Raw genomic sequence first — 24,074 nt, 5'->3', positions numbered from 1 at the left:
TCCTGAACTTGGATCAACCAATATCCGATGAGGAGCACGTTGAGTCAGCCGAGGTTCTTGATCTTCAAGATATGTTGTCGAGTGAAGGAGATGAAACTCTACTGTCAATGGATGTTCCCCAGCCGATTCAGACATCGACACCTTTGCAACGTCCCGTGCGATCAACCCGGCCACCAATCAAGTTTCAAGATTACCACTGCTACCAAATTAGAGGGGGAGATGCTATCTTGGCTACCATGCCTGTTGATAGATCACAGTAGCCATGCCAGAAGCAGGAGTGACATGCTTTTAGATTTGTGATTATTCTAGTTTTACCTTCCAACTAATAAAGACATAAAAACCTCAAGCTCTCATAATTTATTTTATTACTGAGAAGATAACAAACGTAGAACAAAACAAAAGAGGAACGGATGAACGTGCAAAAACAAAACGGATGCCTGTTCAGCTACTGCCAACACCAGTAGAGATGGGCAAACCATTCACGAACGGTACGAAAGAACTAGTTCGCCAAAAATAATGAACGAACATTCGTTCTTCTTTAAAGAACGATAGTTCGCTCCACGAACTGATTGCAAGCGAACTGTTTGTGAACGAACTGTTTGAGAGTGAACTGTTTGTGAATAAACTGTATGGGAAAGAATTGTTTGAGAACAAAGTGTTTGCGGGCGAACTGTTTGCGAACGAACGAATGCAGCTGAACTGATTTGCGATGAACGCGACGCGTTCTGATTGAACCGCTCGATGCGAATTAGCTTCTGCTAACCCAGCAAACATTAAATCGTATAACTTTGCACAAGATAAGTCACATATAATTTCGTATCAAATCACAATCGCATAAAATATCAATCAAAATATCGATCATATATATCTAAAATCGCATAAAATGCAAAAACACGATTTTCCATGTCATCGATGGATTGAGTGGTAACGTTGTCGTATCAAATCGCATATCAGTCCAAAAAGCATCGCATATCGTTATATACGGCTTTATATGCGTACAAAATGTGGCATATACGTATATCGCCTCCACTTTTGTGTGTATATGCTAGTTATCTGCATCATATATCATACAAATGTGTCTTGGTTGTATGTATATCGCCTCCAATTATAGCTATTCATACGACTTAATGTTTGCTGGGAACACATTAGGTAGTTTTGAGCCCACTGAGTTTAAGTCAGTGGCAGCATGTCATCTCAATCGCTGAATCAAAAGTTGAGATTAAACCATTTCAATCAAGTCACTGATTTCAGTGAAGTCTAATTGAACTGATGATAGCAAGTCAGGTACGGTATCACTCCCAGTAAACATTAAATCTTATAACATTTGCACATGCCAGGTCGCATATAAATTCGTATCAAATTACAATCGTATAAAATACCAATCAAATGATACATCATGTGTATCCGAAATCTTATAACATGCAAAAAACGATTTTCTATTTCCTATATCAATATCGATGACTGTAATCAATTTCTGATCCATTAGAGGGAGAACTATTTAATAGCCTTTGAGCATTTTAACAAGTGATCACAAATTTGTTCACAATTTTGCAACATAAGCGATAATCCGTGAGGACTTTTCTATACTTCAAATTTTGTATAAAACTTTTATATATTTTTCAATAAAAACACAGCAATTGTCGAATTGAGGTTTTCGCGCAACACATTAAAATCATACTATTTTGTGCGGTGCTGAATATTGCATAAGCTGAAAACGCTGAAAACCAAATAATAATTTGTGTTTTGTGTCAGTCGCTCCGTGTGCACAGGGCCTTATGCTGCAGTGACAAGACATGTTTGTACTGTTGGGACAGGCTGTTAACATTACCAGCTTTCATACACAGATTTATTATCTGAATTTAGCGCTCGTTTCTCTGTATGGACTTATCATCTTTTCGAATAGTGTGTGACTTAAATTCTAGTTAATGTCAGGATTAATGAAGCATTACATTTGGCATCATTGGTACATTAGAAGTGGTTTATATTTTGCTTCTGCATAACTTGTCTATGCACGGCGTAACTGTAATCGGCTTCAACTAATAGTAACCAGTGAAATAAAGAAGAATATACTTCCGAGAAGAGTAATAATTTTAGAATCCTTTTATTGATTCTGGAAGATGAGAAAAACGCGGCAAGCCGCTGAATTTTCGGAATTAAAGGTGAGTAGGTGTTAAATGTTGTGATTTATATATTCTATTATCAATATCCGTCGGATACCTTCGATGCAGTTTCTCAGTCTAAATGATTGAAGATAGGAGTGAATAGATTTCTGATAACTATCGAATTCTTCCTCAAACTCAAAATTGAATTTATAAGAGATTTCGGGGCATTGTTTTTGTTTAGGTTCCTGCAAGTTTAATGCATCCAATGTTATCCGCTAATGAACAAAGTTGTTTTCAATACATCACATTCTGAACCGACATGCATAATATAATATGGAATACAAAGCAAACTTGTTTTTCGATTCATACTTTTTGTGACTTTTTAATCAGTTGAAATTGGACCATCGTATTTTAAAAATTCCTGCTTTCATGGAGATATAACAACTCAAACCAATACAAAGATAGCAAATTTTGATGCTATTGAATTAGACGCCACATAACCTTATTCTTCATTTGAACTTGGAAACATTTCCGAATAAGCACCGGGTCTTTCAATCGCTTTACTTGATCAAAAATTTAAGCATCGAGGAATAGTGTTGTTATTGGTTAGTTTTTGTACCACATTACTTTTCGATTCGATTTCAGGCCGGAACTCATTCATATTCTTTACATTGTTTTCTTATATTGACCCCTAAGGTTTTCAATTGGTGCTGAAACAATAGTTGAAACTCTGATCCAATGTTTTTATTTCGGCAAAGAAAAATCCTAAAACATCGAGCGATAGCGGGCCATGCACCATGCAAAGTAACGTAGAGGACCTCATCCTTAAAATGGAGCAATGAAACCGCCGGTTCCTAAACCGCTTCAAATAATATACTTTTCCGAATGCATTGACATATGGCCGTCTGCACCCGGGTCAACTGAAACTCGACTAGAAGTATATACTAAGGTGGGCCAACTGGCTAAAACCACTCTTCAGCCATCTTAGTATTGTAGTATAAGAAATGGTCGACATTGTATTCTTAGATGCGGGCTATTCATGATACAAAAACCACTTCGTTACTATCTCTTCAGAACTTCCAAGTTTTTGCAAAATTGGAAGACGAACAACAAATTTTTTTAAAGGTGTATCTTTGAAGAAGGGTTACTAACAGCGAAGCTCTTTATTGCCCTCTATTGAAATGTGGTAATTTGAGAAATACTCTTCTATGGGTTGGACCGGAAAGTTCGTGCCGCCATTGATGTCAATCAAATCGAGTAATCCATTAAGAATAATATTCGGTACACGACAGATCAATTAACAGATTCGCTACAAATATCCAAAAACCTGGAAACATAGAAGAATAGTCACGAAGCTGGGATTCTCCTTCGTGAATTATACTATTATATAAAACATCAGATTAAAACACACTGTTCACTAGATACTTATCCAAAGTTTACAAAAAAAATATTTTCTTTATTTTTCATAACCTTACATGTTATACTTCACTGCTATTTCAAGGGAAATCATTGTCAACCAGTACGACACCCATATAAAAACTTATTATGACCCCATGTCTTTGATGTAAAATATGTAAAAAATCTTTTTAAGTTAAACGGTTTCATTGTGATTAAACGTAATAATAATACAGGCTTGCTATTTTGTAGCGGCGACTTTTTTAGTTTTATATTGTTCATAATGTAGTGTGTTCTCGAAGGCAAGGCTATTCATTTGATACACATATCTATATTTTTTTACAATATATGAATATAAGAATATATACAAACTGGATTTATCATATTATGGAATACGCATAATAATAATGACAACAAAGGTTTGTACTACATTCAAAAGCAAACGAAATCTTTCACTTGATTCCTGCTGGATTTGCATAAAAATTTAAAAAATAATTGGCCTTTTTGTGATTGTCGCCATCTTGAATTTAGATTTTTCATAAATAACTGTGTTCTACTAGTCAAGCCTTTTCATCTGATACCCTTATTGATGAGGTTTTGAAAAAATGTATATATCTCCATTTTGTGGTGGAGACTATTTCAGATTTGCATTTTTCATAATTAACTGCTAGTCAAACCCGTTCATTTGATACCCATATTAATGACGTTTTGAGAAAAAAATAGTTAGTCCGGCATTTTGTACGCAGTTAATTTTTTTAAAATACATTTATATACATTTAGTATACCACAAGATCTACTGTTCACCATGAATTCAAAAATAAAATTTTATACCCGGGAGAATTCATCAAACATCAATACATCTTTCACAAATAAACCTAGTAAAACACAAATGCATAACGAGCACATATTTATATCTGCTTTTACATATTAATGAATCCTTTTTTTTATTTGTTCATAAAACATCTTTCATTTGATAAAACAAATTTACACAGATTTACAACATCTTTTAACGTACCACAGAAAATGACGCGAACAAAAATTGAACGAAAATGTCAATCTCGAACAGCGGCAACTCGACATGCTAGGTTGTTGGAAGGCTTGGAAGGTTGTTGAATCAACCTTTTCAACTGGTTGCCCCGTGTGCGGACTCCCATTTGATTTCACATGCTTTCAATCTTCGTCAAGTTGATGTTGGTTTCCAGTTGACTCGTGTGCGGACGGCCTATGTTGTATTGCCTGTGGCTAGCGATGCCCGGCAATCGTTCGATTAATCGAATACTACAAAAGTCTATTATCAAATCATTAACGATCAACCTTCTACAGGAATAAAAATGCAGGATTTTGCCAATGCTTTGTCGATTTTTCAATATTTTATCATTTTCCGGAAAATGTAAGACAGAAAAAAAATATATATTTATTTGTAAATGCAGTAAAGATTCCATTAAGGCTTAACGATTTTAATCTCCAATTTTGCACGTGGGATTTCTCATATGATGTTTGAAATTATATACGGGAAAATTTTTGGTTATGTTCTTTCTATTACAAACAACAATTCCCCTCTAATCACCAATTTTACGAGCTAATGCAAACGCGTTATTGGCCAAGGCTATTATAACATCGAGCACGTTGTTTGGTCGTGCGATATATATTGTTTTGCCAGCTTGGCTTTAGAACACTCCCTCCGGACCCGAGGAATTTGGTGGCTAGAAAAGACCTTGATTATATGCTCGAAATCTTTGTTTTTCTCAAAACTATCACTGTAATCATCAATATCATTCCAATCTTATTATTAAGAAGAGGGCATTCTTTTTGATGAAAATAGATCATCCTACTAACCTCAAAATTTTCGCGAATAATTGATTTCCCATCTTATGAACCGTAGAGCAAAAAAAGAGACAAACAAAAGAAATAAAAATAGATTTTAGAATTTGGCTCCTTCAATCCTAAGTGAGCCTATGAAAACAAACGAATTACTTAAGAACATAAATCAGCGCAAATATTTCAACATCAATTCTGCTTTTTTTTCGCGTGAGCATGTAAATATCTATATAAATAAAAATAGAAGGCCAAACGTGTTCGTAAGCGGAAAACCTGGGGAAGGGATGGCCCGATTTGAGCCCTCTTTATTCTGTTGTATTCGTCTCTACCCATAGATTTATTGAATATAGCAAGAGAAAAAATCGGAAAACTCTGAGGGAAACTCGAAAACTTGAATTCCCGTATGTTCTACAATTACATTATGATAAGCGTTGTTGATCCATTCGATGTTTGCCCTAATGAAATTGTGGAAATGAATTTTCAGGCGAAATAACGCTTTTCTATGTCTCCTATCTTTATAAAAAAATGGGAGACCAAATATGTTGGTAAGCGGATAATCCGAGGAGGGAATGTCCGATCTATATCGTCTTTATTTTGTTGTACTCGAATGTATTCATGCAACGGAGAAATATGTTATTTGCAAGTGAATCAAGAATCCTGAGCAAAAATTGTATTTGGAAATAAATTTATATTATAATGACGCGTTTTGGTAGTAATAATAAGCAATTTACTTGATCAATTAATGGCGAGTTATACAATTGAACCCACGAACGTTCGCTTATTAAGAAAATGTGAATGTTCGAAAGAATTCATATGAGAGGACGGGATAAGATTCGTCCGAATCTGCTAGTAATAAAATCAACCGATTGCACCTATTATTCGTCTGCTGTTTATCGGGTGGGAGACGAGAGCTAAATAAACCCGACAGAAACAAAGTTATTGCACGAGATTGAGTCAGCTACTCATTTCAGTCAATGCAATTGAAAATATAAAATCCCACGACGAGTGTCATTAGATCTCAGTAGTTCGTAAGTTGTTGAGAGTCTGATCAACTTCTCATTTTCTGCTGTATAAAGGTCGTTTTATATTATCCAGCACGTAGCGTAAACGGCACGTACCGACACGGGCAGACAAATACATGATGTATTCATATTATCAGACATAGCGACTTCTTTGTACGGACAGGCAGTGCAGACAGAGCGGAGAAATTTGTTTTCGTAGCGGGAGAGTAAAATATATGGTGCTACTCGCCCGTGTAGTTCGTGGGCACCGGAAAAATATTTTTTTCGAGAATTCCTTCAAGCATTTGTCTGAAGCGTGCTGTGAATGCCCGGAGCCGTTCCGCTATATATACGCATACACATTTGAAACACACGCAATAATATTTGTCTTGTATGAAACTTGCTGCGCCGGTTACGCTCCGTGCCTTATAATATAATATTACCTTAAGAAGCAATGCTTCAAGAGTACAAGCAGCAGGGATTTCTCTTTTATAATGCTTTGGCGTGGTACACAAATTACGTAACGCTAAAATGTAGTTTTAGGATCATTTCATCCATTATAACACGTGCTTTATGATATTTACTCATGAAACACCTCATTCGATCCCAAAACCTAAGCAAAATCGTCTGGCAAGGTCACCGCGAATAACGAAAATCCCGGATAACGCAATAAAAGACTAAAAATTAGGTGCAAACACGAAAAAAAAGAACATAAGGATCTACCGTGAATATCTTGTGCTAAATAGGGATTCAAACGAATTTTAATAATGGTTTCTATAATTTTAATAATGGTATTTTTAATTGAAAAAAGAATAAAAATTACTTACAAATATCACTAATAGCTAATTGTGTTTGAAAACCAGGATCAGTTTGGTGGTTTAGACTACAACCCTGCGGTTACGCACATTTATATAGATTTCTCGCGTAACTTTTGAAAAGGTCCTATGTAACAAATGTAAACAAATCGAGTTAATGGATGCACGCTATTAGTTTTCAATCATTGAATGTATTACAAAAACAATCGTTCACGTATCTATCTTCATTTTTTTATCGCCGATACAAAAAATATCCAATGTACAGATTCGGATTTTAAGCGCCCGGTTGTTACTTCGGACGCTTCTTTCCTCCGACGCCCGAAACATTCGAAGTAACAAAGCAGTCAAAACAATCCGAAGTCGTACTTCGGTCGTTTCGAGTTTTTGTTTCTTACAAGTGTTGTTACAGATTTCAGTGCAATTCGACGAGTGATAACAATAATAATCTGCCTTTAGAATGAAATGCTGTTATTTGGATTGTTGTTTAGTAGTTAGTTTCAAATTCTTATCGTGCAACGTAATATGTCCAATGTGCAAATGCGGGTAGTCAAAACGTCCAATGTAACATTTTTCGCTCCTAGTCTTCAACTTTAATCTCAAATCACGGAACAACAGTTACGATTGGTTTTTCAGAGTTATTCTTGACTGCTAGTGGTGAAAGTAGCGATAAAGATCGAAAGCTTTTAAGACAATTCGCGGAATAATGTTTGGGTCTTCAACTTCGTTTTTCTCGAGTTGACGAAAATGTTACATTGGACCTTTTCAAAAGTTACGCGAGATTTCATCTTCTAATTTTCTTCTACACCCGCACCACTACACTCCCAACATTGTTTAATCCGGATTCAGTTTTCGACAATCTGGCATCACTTTCGAAGGCATAGCGAATCCGAATGACAGATAGCAAACTGTACATATTTTGTTTCTTCATTCACACGCCAAGCATAGTTTTGAAACTGCATTGTTTTCATAGTTTTCACTGATTAATTCTCGCCAGAAACGAGAAAATAATTACAGACCGCCGAGAGTTTTAAATGTTTAATTTGGTTCACTTAAAAAAGTGTAATGGAAGAAAGTAGGTTCATTTTGTTTCACATCAAACTAGAATGAGGATAGCAGATATCTGTGAAACGAAAAGAATGTGTGCTTAAGTTGGAAATTGAGAAACATTCATGGAGACGACAGTATTTAGTAAGTATCAAAAGCACAGCCACCGTAATGAAAAATGATTCAATTTTCTCTTCCTAAAGCGTTATGCACAAAAAAATAAAACAGAAGCATGATAATGTTTTTTTCATTTAATATCTAATAAAATAAAAACGAAATGTTTTTGAAGTAAGTTTTAAAAAAGAGGATCTGTGCCAAAAATCATAAAATTATCGATGTTTTGAAATATTACAGACGTATAACTATTTGAAAAATTTTCGTATAACATCATGCCATTCCATCTTGTACTTTGTGCTCCATATTCAAGTATTTGCAGCAATTGATTGAGATTGATTCGCGCTTGTTGTATTTATATGAAGTCGAACTGAAGCGGTGTTCTTATACTAAACTTATGTAAATAAAAAACTATTGATAATTTTTTGAATTTTTTTATTTGATGGATAATACTAGACCTATTTTATGTTAATCAATTTTTCAATTTTCAGGATTTAGTTCATCAACTTCGAGTCTCTGATTTACAGCAAATTCTTGGCGAGTACAACATAAGCCGTAGTGGTCGTAAAAGTGAACTGATAGAACGTGTACTTATTTTGGTGCGGCAGAATATATCTGTGTTGAAGCATAAAGTCCGCGAGTTCCATAAAAAAGCGTATGTGATGGTAGATGTTTATGTATTACACATCAATCACTTTTGTTTTATTTCAGTCAAGAGGAAGCTGAGGCATTTGATAAATCAGTTGTTACTAAACCCACAACAACCGCGCAGTCTCTTGTGGTTCCGGTAGAGCCAAATATTAACAAAACAGTTATAAATTCCCCTGTGCAGGCCATAGCTCGTCCAACATCAGGCATGTACCAGCAACAATATGCAAATACAGTACAAAATGACAACCGTGGTGCTCAAGTGCATTCTAATGGCATCGTTCCGATTCCATATCCGGAAACAACGCCCAACCCGGGATACCCGATACACCCTGACGTAAAGCTCAAGAAGCTGGCCTTTTTCGACGTTCTGGCAACGCTTTTGAAACCGGCCACTTTGGTTCCTAGTAATACAACACAACGAGTACAGGAAGGGTCTTTCTTCTTTCACTTAACTCCGCAGCAAGCCACAGATATCGCTACCAACAGAGATATCCGTAACGCGAACAAAATTGAGCATACAATCCAAGTTCAACTGCGGTTTTGTTTGCTGGAAACATCTTGTGAACAAGAAGATTATTTCCCTCCAAATATAGTAGTGAAAGTGAATAATAAACTGTGTCCTCTTCCGGTAAATTTAAAGATTAAACCAGTGTTGAGCTAATTAGGAATTCAAAACGTATTTTGTAATGGTTTTGAAGGCCTGTATCATCCATAATTAGTTTGACACGCGTTTGAATAATAGGAAACTAGTAAAACATATAATAACATTCAATTACTTCAATCTAGAATCCCATTCCAACTAATAAACCCGGAGTTGAGCCAAAACGGCCTCCTCGACCTGTTAATATTACTCCAAACGTAAAGCTGTCACCGCTGGTCGCCAATCATATCGCAGTTTCATGGTGCACGGAATACAATCGAGGTTATGCCGCTGCGTGTTATCTGGTCCGCAAGCTAACTTCTACCCAACTGTTGCAACGCATGAAAACCAAAGGTGTTAAACCAGCGGACTACACAAGGGCCTTGAGTGAGTATAGATAGAAAAAGTACATTTATCTCATTGTCATGCGTTTCATCATAGTTAAGGAAAAGCTCAATGAAGATGCCGATTGTGAGATTGCTACAACCATGTTGAAGGTTTCATTGGTGTGTCCTCTGGGAAAGATGAGAATGTCAACACCCTGCAGGTTATTGCTGTCTTTATGCACATGAAACGATTTTTTTATAAATGTCTTTTTCTATGTTTTAGATCATCGACTTGCTCGCATCTACAATGCTTCGATGCATCATTGTATTTGCAAATGAATGAACGTAAACCAACCTGGAACTGTCCTGTATGTGATAAATCGGCTATTTACGATAATCTAGTAATTGATGGGTGAGTTCATAATCCAAAAGGTTCAAAGTATCAAGGCACCATCTGTTAACATTTCAGTCGAGTCGCCTTTTTAAGAAGAAAAAAAATGAATTACGAATAGTTTCCACAAAGCGAATTGAAGAATCTTTTGATTCGATGGTTTTTGTTTTTATATCTTCAAATTTATACCTATCTTGGTAAGAATACCCGAACGGGGTCTAGGAAAAAAAATTAAATTCCGTCAATTAGAATTTTGATTATTGCAGCAAGAATGTTAATGATACCAAAAAAGTTGCATTTGACTAGTTTGACTCTCTGTAGTTCTTTCAGTATATGTTGTTAACTTTTGCCTGTAGGTGAACTTAGTCGCTTCGAAGGGTAAACAGCGCAAAAGTGAACGGCTTTCACATTCGCGCTGTTTCACTAGCATTTAACATCAGCATCAGTTCAGCTTCAACCAACTCCCTTCTTTTTCTTTTTCGAAAACTATTGATAAATTCATGCTCGAAAATTATACTATCAAAGTTGAGATCCTGTGATATCCGGAAACCAATATGGGTCACAAATCACTCCGCACTGCTGATTTGTGTAGAGAAGAATATTTCATGACAGACACAAAGCTGAGAAGATCTAACTAGGGCATGATTAAATGAGCTTTATTATGATGTTTGGCTCGATAAAACTTTGTAAGCTATACATTGTCGTTTTTTAGTCCATCTGATTATTTTATTTAGCTCATTTAGCAATTCAGCTGTAACAGAGAGAATTCATTCGTGTCCATTTTTATCTATCGATATTTGTTGTATATTATGCAGTAGTCTTTTTTTGGCGTAAGAGTATTTCTATCTTATTGATACGCATTTTATCTACTACACAATAGCCATTTAAGCTTAGAAGTATTCCTATTCTATCGATACACATGTCCCCTTTTTTCAGCGTGAGGATATTGTTCGAATTTCCACAGTTTGAACCATACACAGCGAAACTGTTGATATGAGGCTTCCATTGTTGTGTTATTAATAGTACCAATTACCGATGCAGCAGACTGTAATGATGGTGGTAAGGGACTGGGATTACCGTCACATGATGATTGTGGCATGGACATAGTAGCTAGAATAACATATAAAGATGGACAGTTGAGGGCCCTGATTTATGAGCTCATGATTGTTCGCTTAGTAGCGGACACGCCACCAATTAGGCTACGAAGATCCCCATACATTGTCGTTGGTTTTGACGAGTCTTCGAACAAGACTACAAAAAGGCTACAGATGAATGTCAGATTTTAGGACGGAGAAGAGGAAGAATTGGTAAATCGTTGTTGTTGGTTATCGTTGCGAAGCACTGGTTTTAAAGCTTATGAAGCGTTGGTGTATCTTTGATTTTTCCATCATTGATTCCGATAAAAAATGGAGGAAAAAATTCCAGAGGTGGAGCTCCAGCAGACTTATCACTGAAACAATATTGCTAGCAACATAAACAAGTTTGCTCACTATGATCCGAAAAATGAACGACTGGAGCAGTTAAAGATAGGAATTTCTTGCCAAAAATGGTCTTCTGTCTCTCGTGTGGAAACACCAACATTGAGAGGGCATTTCCATTAATAGCGAATGTTCTTATGAAAACATGTGGGGGGAAACGATTGTGCTATGAAACAACACACATTTCTGCATAACTCGAAAATTAATCAAGCAAACGGAACCAAATTTGGCATGTGGAGGTTTTAGAGGGCACGAAAGAGGGGTTACATAACTCAACAATTAATCAAGCAAATTGAATCAAATTTGGCATGTGGAGTTTTTAGAGGGCACGGAATGTTGATATGGTGGTTCGACACTCTTCCCCCTCCCTAAAGTAGTGGAGAGAGGTTGCATAACTCTAGAATTAGTTAAGCAAATGGAGCCAAATTTGGGATGTGAGTGTTTTTGGGTACGAGAAATGTTTCTATGATGGTATGACACCCCTCTCTCCTCTAGAATGGAGAGGGGGCCCCATAAAAATATTACACATATTTCAACCAAACATGATAATTGAAAATTTGAAAATTTGAACCCATGAACGTTGGCTTAGCAAGAAAATGCAAATGTTTGAATAAATTTTGGGCGGGACAAAGTTTGCCGGATCAGCTAGACATAATTAAAAATGTTTAGCTAGTTCAAATAGTTCGGTTTTCCGAGTTTTTGAATAGCTATAACTTGTGCTTGTATCCAATCATCCGAAACAATATCATGTTTCAGAAACTGATTGAATAAATCCAACAAACGATGTGTCGTCGTATCAAGGAGGTTTTCCACCAGACTGAACTTCATTCCAACCGATCCCGGAGCAGAATTGTGACATGAAAGGAGAGCAAGAGAGAATTCTACCATCGCAAACTTGGAATCGAGATCGCACCTGTGGTGGAATATCTCGATTTTTCCTGTGAGTTTCAAACGATTCCAACAGATCTGAGGATTCTGAGACATTTTTTGTAGGCACCATTTAGGATCGTGATTGCATGGTAGCTCTTGCTCTTGTTACTTTTTTTTATAGATGGGGCAGATTGTTCGTGGTTCATTCTCCTTCTCCATACTCCGTTTTCCTGTACACCACCGTATATTGTTCTGAGCACTCGGCGTTCGAAATCTTCGAGCGCTTATGAGTCCTCTTCAAGCATCGTCCATGCTTCGTGCCCTTAGAGAACAACCGGTCGAATTAGGGATTTGTACATGGTACACTTCGTACGGGGTCGGAGTTTGTTGAACCTCAAGGATTTGCGGAGCCCATAGTAGACACGACTTCCATTGACAATGCGTCTTCGAATTTCACGGCTGTTGTTGTTGTCAGTTGTTATAAACGAGCCAAGGTAGACAAATTCCTCCACCACGTCGAGCTCGTCGCCGTCGATCACAACACTACTACCAAGAAGAAGAAAACGACATGAATTATATCAAAAAATCAAACTGTGGCTAATGACTGCATCGAAGTTGATGCCAAAAGCCAAAAAAATCGATAAGGTGAAGGTGGAAGCTAGCCACAATAGCGCTCATTTCTTTCATCTCCCTCTCTCACCCCTCGCCCAAAAATCAATAATTTTGCGAGACAATGAGAAAATGATCGTTTTCGCACACTTCCCATCAAGTAATATCAACCAAAATCTAATCGATTATTCACAAAATATTAAATTTTCATCTGCTGTCGCACTGTATAGCGAAAAACGTCGAAAAACTCGAGCAAGTGCTCTGAAAGATAAATTTTCATTTTTCAATCTTCAACAATGGTTTTGCAACAATGGTGAAAGCATCGTTATTTTTTCGACACTGATGCCAGACAATCGAAACAGCTTTAAAAACCACTCAATAAAATGTTATTCCTGAGTCATAGCTTTTCATGTCATGAAAACCAATAGAATAAAATTGTGTTGATATCAATACAACTATTATTTTTACGTTCAATGGGTCTATAATGTTAGTTTTAGCATTGTGCAAAAAAATTGTATGTAGAGCTCGGAACACTGCCACGGCTGCCTATGGTTTCAAAAACAGTAAACGGAAAAGTATTACATTGAATCAAAATGCCTCGGCCAACGAAGAAAAGGGTTAAGGCTCTCCAACGTGAATATGTGAAAACAATACGATCAAGGAAGGAAAATATTAAGGAATTATCAACATCGAGTTACTATGCGGAAAAACTTATAAATACCAAAAGAGCCCCAATTCGCATGTGTTATAAATTTGCTCATGTTACGCTCGCGTATTATCAAAATTTTACTTCACATGCAAATGCACCTTCTATATATATTTATATTTGCAATTGTTCATCGGAACATATCGTTCATACATTTTACTTTAGTATTCAAAGACTCGTGTCAATGAAGCGCCACACAGTCTGATAAGTGAATTGATCTATTTACGTGTGCTTTGCTCTTTTCTCACATACACTATTACCCCATTTTTATTCGTGGGTTTACATATACTACTACAATGGCTAGCTTCCACCTCCACCATAAAGATACATATTTCAGGACAGAGTTCAGTATATCATATTGATTGAATATTAATTGAGGGACTTAGAATGCAAGGGGTGTAAGTGCCTTGATCGATTTCTCTTCATCGACTTTCTCTTTTGATCATAACTATCATAACTTAACTGCAAACACATTCCCAGCTTATTTGACATTGTAGACGATAGGTCAGAACCTCAATTATCGGTTTCTATAGCAAAATCAAATTGGAACGTTTTTGTGCGCTGAGTTATTCACGAAAGAAAAAGTTGATGAAAAGAAATCGATCAAATCGCTTACACCCCTTGCATTCTAAGCCCCTCAATTAGAATTACTCACATTGAATACTCTAATTTATTCATCCCAATTTAATTCTCAGCTACTTCCAAGAAGTTTTGGCGTCGAACAATCTTTCGTGTGATGACAATGAGATACAATTACACAAGGACGGCTCATGGAGCACTCATGTTAAATCAAATGACACCTGTAGTGTAGATACTCCTAGTAAGCCATTGCAGAAAGTTGAAGTGATATCTGATGATATCGGTGTGTACCTTGTACATATAAATAAAATTATTCGCACATATTAAACTTTCGATTTGCAGAAGTTATATCGACTGATCCACCAAAATCCAGCATCAATCAAGCCAGTGTTATATCGAGCAGCGAACCTTCTTCTACAACGGCGCCATCGAATGAAACGGTTGATAAGAATTGTAAAGAAGAAGGTAATGAAAAAATAATCTGAACATTTTTTTTCCGTAGGTCGACTTGACGTTGAGCGATTCGGACGATGATGATTTGCCGCTGAAACGAAAAGTAGTAACTCGCGTAGGCGGACAAGGAAGCAGTACAAATGCCACAGGTACTACAACCAGTTCCACAAGCACAGTTCCTACGACTGCTGCGACTGTGGTGGTATCCAAACCAAAAACAACAAATGGTAGGTCTCAACCGAAAAATTGTACAACTGATACTAAAACAGTAGCAGATTCTACGACAATTACTAGACCAAGACGCAAAATTGCTAGAATGGTATAACTGATTGATATTAATAAGTGGGCATCCACAGTCATTGATCTTCATTACATGATTTTTAATTATACGATTTAGTTTCTTCGAATAGTACATTTATTATTTAATCGTTTCACGCTGTCTATTGAATTCTGATTTACATACAGTTTGCTTGAAGTAAATAACCATATCAAAGTGACTAATTGCCAATCGTGTTCCTCTGCTTCCTATACTCCTCACGCTACACACGTGGTGCCTGAAAATATAAAAAACCTGCGCTTGTTGACACAGATGAGACCGTCGAGAGAGAAAATATTATCAGCGAAGAACTTATGGATAGCGAAACAAATTAATGGAAGAAGAAATATGCAACTAGAAATACTGGGCAACATAACAAAGTATCACATACGTGCTATGAATGTGGACATTCAACCCAGAGAAGTGAGGTTTTTATATTTTTGATTCATGTCAATATTTTCAAATTTTGTATTTTATTTAATACACAAAAGAAAAAAATGTTAGAAATTTACCATCATTCTAAGTTACTTTTTTGTTAAACGACGATACCCGAATGAAATGCAACGTTGTTCCTGAATAACGTGTTGTGTCACTTTCTAGTGACTAGTGACTTTCTAGTTTCTTACACTATTGTTCAACATTAGCATCCCATGTATTATTTTGTGTTCATGATTTCATGACCATAATTTCATTTATTTCTATCCGATGTATGTTTTGAAAAACAATCCATCATTCGAGAATTGCATTTATTCTCCCACGAATTATCTCACTGTGGGCGTTAAATATAGGTAAAAAAAACTTCGTCGAACAAAAGAGGTGAAGCAGAAAGTTTTTTTTGTGAAATAATGGAGTTCATAATTTTAGTCCTGTGGTCAGTTTTTTTTTGGTTTTTCGATCGATCGATCGAATTCTTCAATCCGTTCGACTCAAATCCAAGTGACCTGCACTGCAACCTTACTTTGGCGCAAAACAAACGTCAAAATAAATCATCTGTATATGTGAAACGATTCACTGAAGGATCTGAAGGAAGTTCTATGTTTGTATTAAAATTATTAATTGATGTTATTCAAGTACTTCCAATACGTTCCTGACACTTACTCAACTATTTTCTATGGATTTTTTTACATTTCTGCTCAAATAATTTAAAATCATATCAGACACATTTTTCGTTCAAGACTTTTTTACCACTTGCAGAAAATGTGTTGCTCTATTATATTATATATATATATATATATATATATATATATATATATATTATATATATATATATATATATATATATATATATATATATATATATATATATATATATATATATATATTAATTAAAAAAGTTAATTTTCATTCATAATTTTTGTTCTAAAAGTGTGTTTCACCCAAAAATCTATTACCATTTTCCCTTCACACAAACAGAACACGAAGCTCAATGCCGTCAGTATCGAATTGTGAACTATGTTTGATTTAAGGTACACTGGGGCAAGTGGAATCCCGAAAATCATTATTTCAAAAATAAAGTACCCTATTTTTCCTGTTTTTGATTATTTTCAAAACGAATTGCATACATTACTACTATAGCCAATTAGCTATTAATATATGGAACCGAAAAATGAATTCGTCAACTAGATTTTAAAATTGACCAAAAATAATTTCTAAACCCCAAAGCCCGCTTACCCCTTGTTTTTTTTTATCCCATTTATTTATTTCAGGCTCTTTAGCATTTTAGCTGTAGAGCCGAATTTAAATCGTGTACATGTCACATGGTTATCATATCTATAATTATAGCACATTACATTACATTACACAGTTGCCATTCGCCAGTATTCCTTCTATACCATTGCATATGGTACATTTACACAGTAGCCATTTAGGCGTAAGAGTATTCTGTATTGTATTTTTCTTCCATTATCCAGTTAGACCACTGGACAGCGGAGAAAGATGATTGATCATTGTTGAGCTATTTATAGAACAGCAGCCCGATGTGTCTTGCAGAGCAGAGCAGTTGTATGGATGAATCGATCTAATTTCGTCCGTGGATCGATCTCCATCGCTGATGATTGTTGCGTGGACGTAGCTATTCTGTAACAACACAAAGATGGTCAATGAGGGTCCTGAGTTTTAAACTCACGATCGATCGCTTACTAAGCGAACGCGCAACCAATGTGGCTACGGAGACCCCCTCGCTTACCCCTTGTTAAGCGTAGTAAAATGTAAAATGAAATGTAGTTAAATGTAACCAGTTTTCCGAACTGCCGATGGTCGAAAATGCAGTTTTACTGACAGCGTAATCAACTCTGACCGCAGCTGCAAAAATGCGAATGTAAACAAAGCAATATTTGGTTGCGTCTGGTAGTTCACAAAGACTAAAAAGTACGTTTAGTAGATGTTTATTGATTGTTTGGCAGATGTTGTGTGGAAACAAAGCAAAATACTTGTCGTTATTTGTTTTGTATTTCATCCACTTACCCCCGAATTCCACTTGCCCCAGTATACATTATTATGGATAATTTTTTTCCAATTTTTTTTCATTTAATCGAGAATTTTACAATAATCGATCTATTCAAATAATTGTCTTTCAGTATTGGATTTGTCGAGTGAATATTTAATTTGTTGTAATAATAATGAGCAGTCATGTAAAAAAGGATATGATGTCATTTCAAAAGTTACATAAAAATGATTTCGAAAAATATTTTTTTCTGGTGCTTCTAACTTCTAGTCCAAAAGGAGTATGTTTATATAATCATCGACCACCAGTATGATGAAATTGCCTTGATACTCTGAATTTTCAATTTCAAATAACTCGAAAATTATTGTTCCTGAGAGACGTGCAAAAAGTCGAACCAAAATCCCGAGAACAATATCAAATTTACCGTAACGATGGCCATTTGTGGATTCTATCAGCATTGTCTTTCTCGGCAACTGGGTCAGATCCTATCCAAACCACTCTTATTCATTCTAACTTTGCAGGAATAAGAAGAGAAAATATCTCAGCTGGCAGTGGGACACAAACATTTTTTTCGTGTGATTCAGCTGTTAGATTTCGTTATTTTTTGTGAACAGACAACTAAAACCATTGTTGAGAGCATATTCGACTTTTGACTTTCGAGATGGTGGCATTTAAAAAATGGCAACGGTTCTAACATTATTTGGCAATGTAGTGTTCAAACGGGGAAATGAATTCTTTGGTGTTTCTAAATAATTGCTAGGTATGAAAGGCGAATCGTAATGAAAGACAATCTATTCACAGTGAAGTCGTATTTTTATATACGAATACGTTTAAGTTGTGGCTCACAGTCGGAAGCATATTTGAATTGCTGTATTCCACTTCAATTAGTTCGAGATTTCTCTTCATTTTCAAAGATTTAATTTCGAATCGTAGATCTTAGAATAAATTCATTTAAGTGAATCAAGAAACGATGTTTCCTAAGGAAATTGTGAATATATCGATGTCAATAGATGATTATAATTATCACTAGCAGGCGAAGAATTAACTGTACTAATATGTAGAAATCATTTCAAATAAAAGAACATTGTAAGGAACACTCATGATTATTTACAAGATAATCAGTATCTATTTATTATGAATAATATAATACCTTAAAAAAATACCAAATTGTAGTTTTATTAAGAAGAAAATTATCGAGAAAAAAAATTATTCCACTATTCCTTTTCTCTCAATTTTGTTTTATAACATGATAAATTCGTTATCTTTCTTTTGAAATGGTTTCGTACAAGTAGTTAATTCATTTTAGGGCCATATCGGTTTACATTTCTTAACTATTTACTGACTGAATTTACTAACCCCAAACGTTCCAATGCAATCGATTAGAAAGTCACGTCAAATCTATACATAACATCGGTATCTGAAATAATAAATTTAATTTATCTAATTTAGATCTTCTCTAATCATAAGAACCATGTTGTATTAATATCTAACATGTATGTTAATATAAAAAAAAGTTATAAGTCGTCAATAGAAAAATAATTAACCATACCACAAACTTTGAAAAATAATATTTGTTCAAATTTTGATTTGTATATGTGCTGTTCCAGCTTGCCCCGCATTACGGGGCAAGTTGGAACAATGTTGTACCTATTTATAATTCTGAGCTGATATAGGATGACGGTTAGATTTTGTTTCGGTAATTGCGTGCATATATTTCTTGAATTTGTGTATGTATGTGTAACGAAATAAAAAAGCACATGCAATCACTAAATCGAAAGCACCGGAAGCACCGACCACAAAATAGAAGATATTGTTTTTCTATTGAACACAATGCAAGCAATTTTCGATCAACCAACTAGTTCCAGAGATGAAACAAGTAGGGTAGATAGGGGCAAAATGACCAGGCGGGGCGAAATGGGCCCCCCTTCGCTTAGGCTTGTTATTGGACCAATAACACTTATGTTCGTTATTTTCCAACAAATGTGTTAGAAATACTCTTATTAAGTATCCCCGGGAAAACCGTATTCAAATGCAATTGTTATATAAAAATATTGTAAAAAAATTTCAAGATTATTAGAGTAACATTATCACGAAAACCATAAAAGAAAAGCAGCAAAGTAAGCTCTGTACGCTTCATACTGAAATTTATGACTCATCTGTTCATATCAATTCGTACTGGTATTATTGCTTAACATTTCCACTGATTTATTGCGCTGTTCTGCCGTTTCATGTAAAAGATCAAGTCATTTTTATTGAGCGTAAATGTACGGACGGAATGGGCATACCTGCTTGGGGCAATATGACCAGGTATTTTTTAACATAACCTGTACATACAGCTGTCATAATTTGTAAACATAGTTTGAAATAGCTAGATGTGGAATCATGGTGTGGAATTATACCAGAACATCCGGTCACAGACCAACTTGAATGCGGCCATCGAAACAGTGAAGAGTGGCACGTCAGTGCGACATAAAGCCTTAGTGCATTGTGTCCCACGAGAAACACTTAAACGTTATTTACATTGTGCAGATCCTTTGTAGCTCTAGCTGCTCGGATCATTTGATGGTGGTTTGACGACGGAACAAGAGAACTGCTTATCGCCTATATCCGGAAGCTGACGTATGACTTGACTGAAAGAAATTATATTTCTAATCCTTCCAATAGCGAAAAGCAATTGGCCAGAATAGATTAGTTTGCTGGTTTTCGAATGCGCCACCCACAACTCTCACTACGGGCACCAGAAGCAACCTCCGCCGACAGAAGATAGCCATTTAATTGCGTTACAGTCGGAAAATACTCGAGGGTACACAGCAAAAATATAACATTCCACTAGTAGCAATTCAACGTCGATGAGACATCAGTGATTCCAGTAACTATCATTCATTAATAATAGAAGCAAGTAAACTGTTACCTTCATTCAACAGGTGCAGACCAAAAATTCCAAAATATTAATAATGCGGGGAAAAGGAACATGAGCGCTATAACTTCAGCTGATCGTTAGGTGCTGAGAACGGAATAACGATTATAGAATCTTTTACTTCCACTTCCTATGTTGCTACTGCGGAACTATTCAGTTCCTCTACGGACGGAGATGGATGGAACCAATTCTATCGATGCCACTTGTGGGTACATAACTGCACAGATATTCCCTGTTCCTGCTTTGAGTAACGTAAAGTAGCAATCCAATCATTTTGATCACATTGTATTATTTGTACATATAAACTGAAAAAATCGAATGAAATATACGTGATAGTTGCAAAATAGAATAAACTTTCCTTTTATGAACTTGTTACGTTATTTCCTAGCGGAAACATGTTTGAAAGATTTAATCAACTAACATGGTGATATTGCCCCGCATGGTGACCCATTTTGATCGACGGAAATGGAACACATTTTTAAAAGTGTGAATTTTCCACATAAATTGTTTTTAAAGCATATTCATACATCAATCAATAAGGTTTCAAATCGTGAGTTTTTAACATGTAGCATAATTTATAAATGTTCCTACATGATTTAGGACGTTTCGTTCTTAGGGGGACCATATTGCCCCTATCTACCCTACCGTTTGAAATCCGTCTAGACTTGGAATTAAAAATGCTAGTCTACTGAAACTCAAAAAGCGTTCACATTGTCCACATATTGCTTTGTGCCGGATGTTGCTTGAAAAGACATAGAAAAGATACCTAGCAGTTTTGTAATTTTAACGTTTGCATTAAAAATCGACTTTTTTCGGATGGTAATAAAAAAAACTAAGATAGATAATTGACTTTGATAAACTTCCCATGGAAGGTAATTATATTAGCTTACTTGGAAAAAAAATCTACGCCCCAGCGAGCGGCCTTCCGGCAGTTAACCGGAACATTCGCCATGGTATGAAATAATACGAAGAGCCCTGCCAGTCGTTGGCATCCAGGGTGAGATAGCTCTCGTCGTCCATCACCACCGTCACGTTGCGATTCGTCGGGAAAATCGACTTGACCATCTTATTCAGCCGCTGCTGCTGCGTCATTGCCTGCTGCTGCGAGACCAGTGGACGGGACTTCCGCTTCCTGACATGCATGTCCATGTTCGCCAGGTATTTTTTCACTGTTTGGCCGGTTGCACCGACCTCCAGGGCAAGCGCACGCAGCAATGTAGCCACTTTTCCCTCGATCTTCCTCTTCAGCATCCTTTGGAGCTTCAGTCGCCCATGGAAATCATATGGTAGAATTCACACATACAACATCACCGGCAACTTTGACGTCGGCAAAATAAGTCCAAGAGAATAGTTGACAGGACGGTGACGCTGTATGTGTAGCGCACTTAATCCTGATATTCAATCATTATCTTTGACGCTCCCCTAAAGTCGTAAAAAAAGCTCAATGCCGTCAACGCGAGTTAAGCTTCGTTTACGAGTTTAGAAGATCGTAAAAGATAATTATTTGTTTTTCAAGCAGAATCAACACTTTTTTGAATCCAGATGGCTTTCTAGCAAATGAGAAATATTAGTCTAACTAATTATTTCTCTCAGTGTGACGATTAATCGATTTGGGGCAATTAATCGTATCGAATAACATACTGCTAAAAAGTATTCGATTAACTGATGAACGATTAATTTCAAAAATCGGGGATCACTATGTGTACCTATGTAACAACGATGGATCGAAGAATTCTTACTGTTTTCATAAAGATGGGATCTATTTATGAGATAAATGTCTGATGGATCATCCCATTTACAATAGTTAGGGGAGGTGCGGGTAAAACGGACAGTGGTGGCAATATGGACATGCGGTTGATTTGTATAGTAACATTTTTAATTTCATATTTCTGAATTTCATTGGGAATCATTTATAATATTTGAAGCGCTCTACAACTTTCCTTCTTCAACTCAAAAGTGGAAAAGGGAAAACAAGAACTGAAAATCAATAGAGAATGAAAATATGAAAGGATATCCTCTGCTTCCATGGCAATGACCCAAATAAAAAAATAGACATTCTGAAAAAAAAAACTTATTTCAACAACCTGATCGACCACTTTCTACACATGCGACTGTATTTACACACACTTTCATTTCTCAGCAGATGTTCCGCAATCAGTTATATCTTTAGATTCGCCCTCGCCACCATCAACACCTAATCCTCCAGCATATGAGAGCACTATGCCACCGATGTCAAATAGTAAGTGTTTAGCGCCTTCAGCTGCATTTGTAATTTTACTATTTTGTTTTTTTGTATTTAATCGTTCCATTACTTTTAAGACCTTGAATTATTATTCAATAATTTATGAACACAAATACACATACATACAGATGTTTCATCTACTACTGCTAGTACATCTACTTTTCCATATCAACTGCCGATTAGCTCATTAGAACAAGCTAGCAATCTGCAACTCAATCCGCTTGCTCTGAATAGGTGAGTTACGTTTATGATACCTATCGTTTGAGAACGCTTTTGGTCCCATTCCGATCAAAGCCATTCAACGAAGTATATGTCTACTAGCAACTGACAATAAAAAGTTTAGTTTCTATGATTATTTTTCCAAGATATGAACCTGCACCGGACGATCTACAATCATACATTTACAATCGCTTTATAAGCGATGCTCACGAGATGTCACACCATACGAACCAGTGGAGTGTGCTGAATAATGTACAAGGTTCGAGTGATGATTATGATTCACACTTTTGAAACAAGGACGAAAACTCTACTAGGATTTAAATTGCCTTATAAGTATGTAGATCGAGGACTAGTTTTAACTTATTCCATTCAGCTTTTAAATAATCTCACACATTTGTTCGGAATATTGAAGAAAACATGAAAGGAGTATGTAGGATTTTCTTGTAATAGCAACAAAATATAACATTTTTGCAAAAAGCACAATGAATTATAAATAAAGAAGATGAAAAGGAAACACCATTGTTTGTGTAATTTAATTTCTCCGATTACCATTACCATAATTGTGAGAATATTCTCTTAATTTTCACACCGGTTTTCATCTCCATGGAGGATATTTTTGATCGCCAGGTTTATTTGTTTTTTCGAAGTATGGGGAAATCCAATTTAAGTGTTATTTATTCAAGTCTTTTTCCATAAACGGATATAAACCTCTCACACTTCCACATGAACAGATTCTTACAATCCTAATGATACAGTATATCCTTACATTCATTGGTTCGACAACTCGCAAGCAGATCGGACAAGTTATTAATCGATCCAACAAAGGTGTTTTTTCACATCGAATAATAGTGTGCTTTTTCATCGGTTGCGCTTGCGAGTGTAGCGAAAATTAAAGTGGTGCGCGCTGAGGATCCAAATCAGACACATTCATCACACACGCCACAC

General features: G+C 36.0%; 1 protein-coding gene across 13 annotated transcripts; it reads left to right on the top strand.

Moving 5' to 3' along the window:
• The first annotated feature begins 1,793 nt into the window (after positions 1–1,793).
• LOC129775679 (E3 SUMO-protein ligase PIAS2) lies at positions 1,794–23,648 on the top strand. Of its 13 annotated transcripts, XR_008742998.1 has the most exons (13): positions 1,796–2,159; positions 8,781–8,944; positions 9,001–9,568; positions 9,727–9,967; positions 10,022–10,127; positions 10,190–10,318; positions 14,656–14,822; positions 14,882–14,979; positions 15,042–15,219; positions 15,582–15,731; positions 22,809–22,907; positions 22,988–23,144; positions 23,254–23,296. XR_008742998.1 is itself a non-coding variant. In XM_055780677.1 (12 exons), the coding sequence occupies exons 1-12, from the start codon at positions 2,118–2,120 to the stop codon at positions 23,418–23,420; spliced, it is 2,040 nt and encodes a 679-aa protein (XP_055636652.1). In that variant the 5' UTR covers positions 1,794–2,117; the 3' UTR covers positions 23,421–23,648. The 13 variants fall into 13 exon arrangements, 8 of the variants coding, with proteins under 8 accessions (XP_055636652.1, XP_055636650.1, XP_055636653.1 ...); XM_055780677.1 differs by lacking the exon at positions 15,582–15,731 and having other exon boundaries at positions 1,794–2,159; positions 22,812–22,907; positions 23,039–23,144; positions 23,276–23,648; XM_055780675.1 differs by lacking the exon at positions 15,582–15,731 and having other exon boundaries at positions 1,794–2,159; positions 23,039–23,144; positions 23,276–23,648.
• The last annotated feature ends 426 nt before the right edge of the window (positions 23,649–24,074 follow it).

The sequence above is a fragment of the Toxorhynchites rutilus genome, chromosome 3 (genome assembly GCF_029784135.1).
Source record: "Toxorhynchites rutilus septentrionalis strain SRP chromosome 3, ASM2978413v1, whole genome shotgun sequence".
NCBI classification, from domain to species: Eukaryota; Metazoa; Arthropoda; class Insecta; order Diptera; family Culicidae; genus Toxorhynchites; species Toxorhynchites rutilus.
This window is presented reverse-complemented; position numbering and strand designations above follow the sequence as displayed.

Excerpts from the sequence above, each read along its gene's own strand:
- LOC129775679 (XM_055780675.1), top strand. The coding sequence starts at position 2,118 with ATGAGAAAAACGCGGCAAGCCGCTGAATTTTCGGAATTAAAG. Across the intron at positions 10,128-10,189 it reads AGAATGTCAACACCCTGCAG|ATCATCGACTTGCTCGCATC; the intron begins GTTATTGCTGTC and ends TCTATGTTTTAG. Across the intron at positions 22,908-23,038 it reads TATGCCACCGATGTCAAATA|ATGTTTCATCTACTACTGCT; the intron begins GTAAGTGTTTAG and ends ACATACATACAG.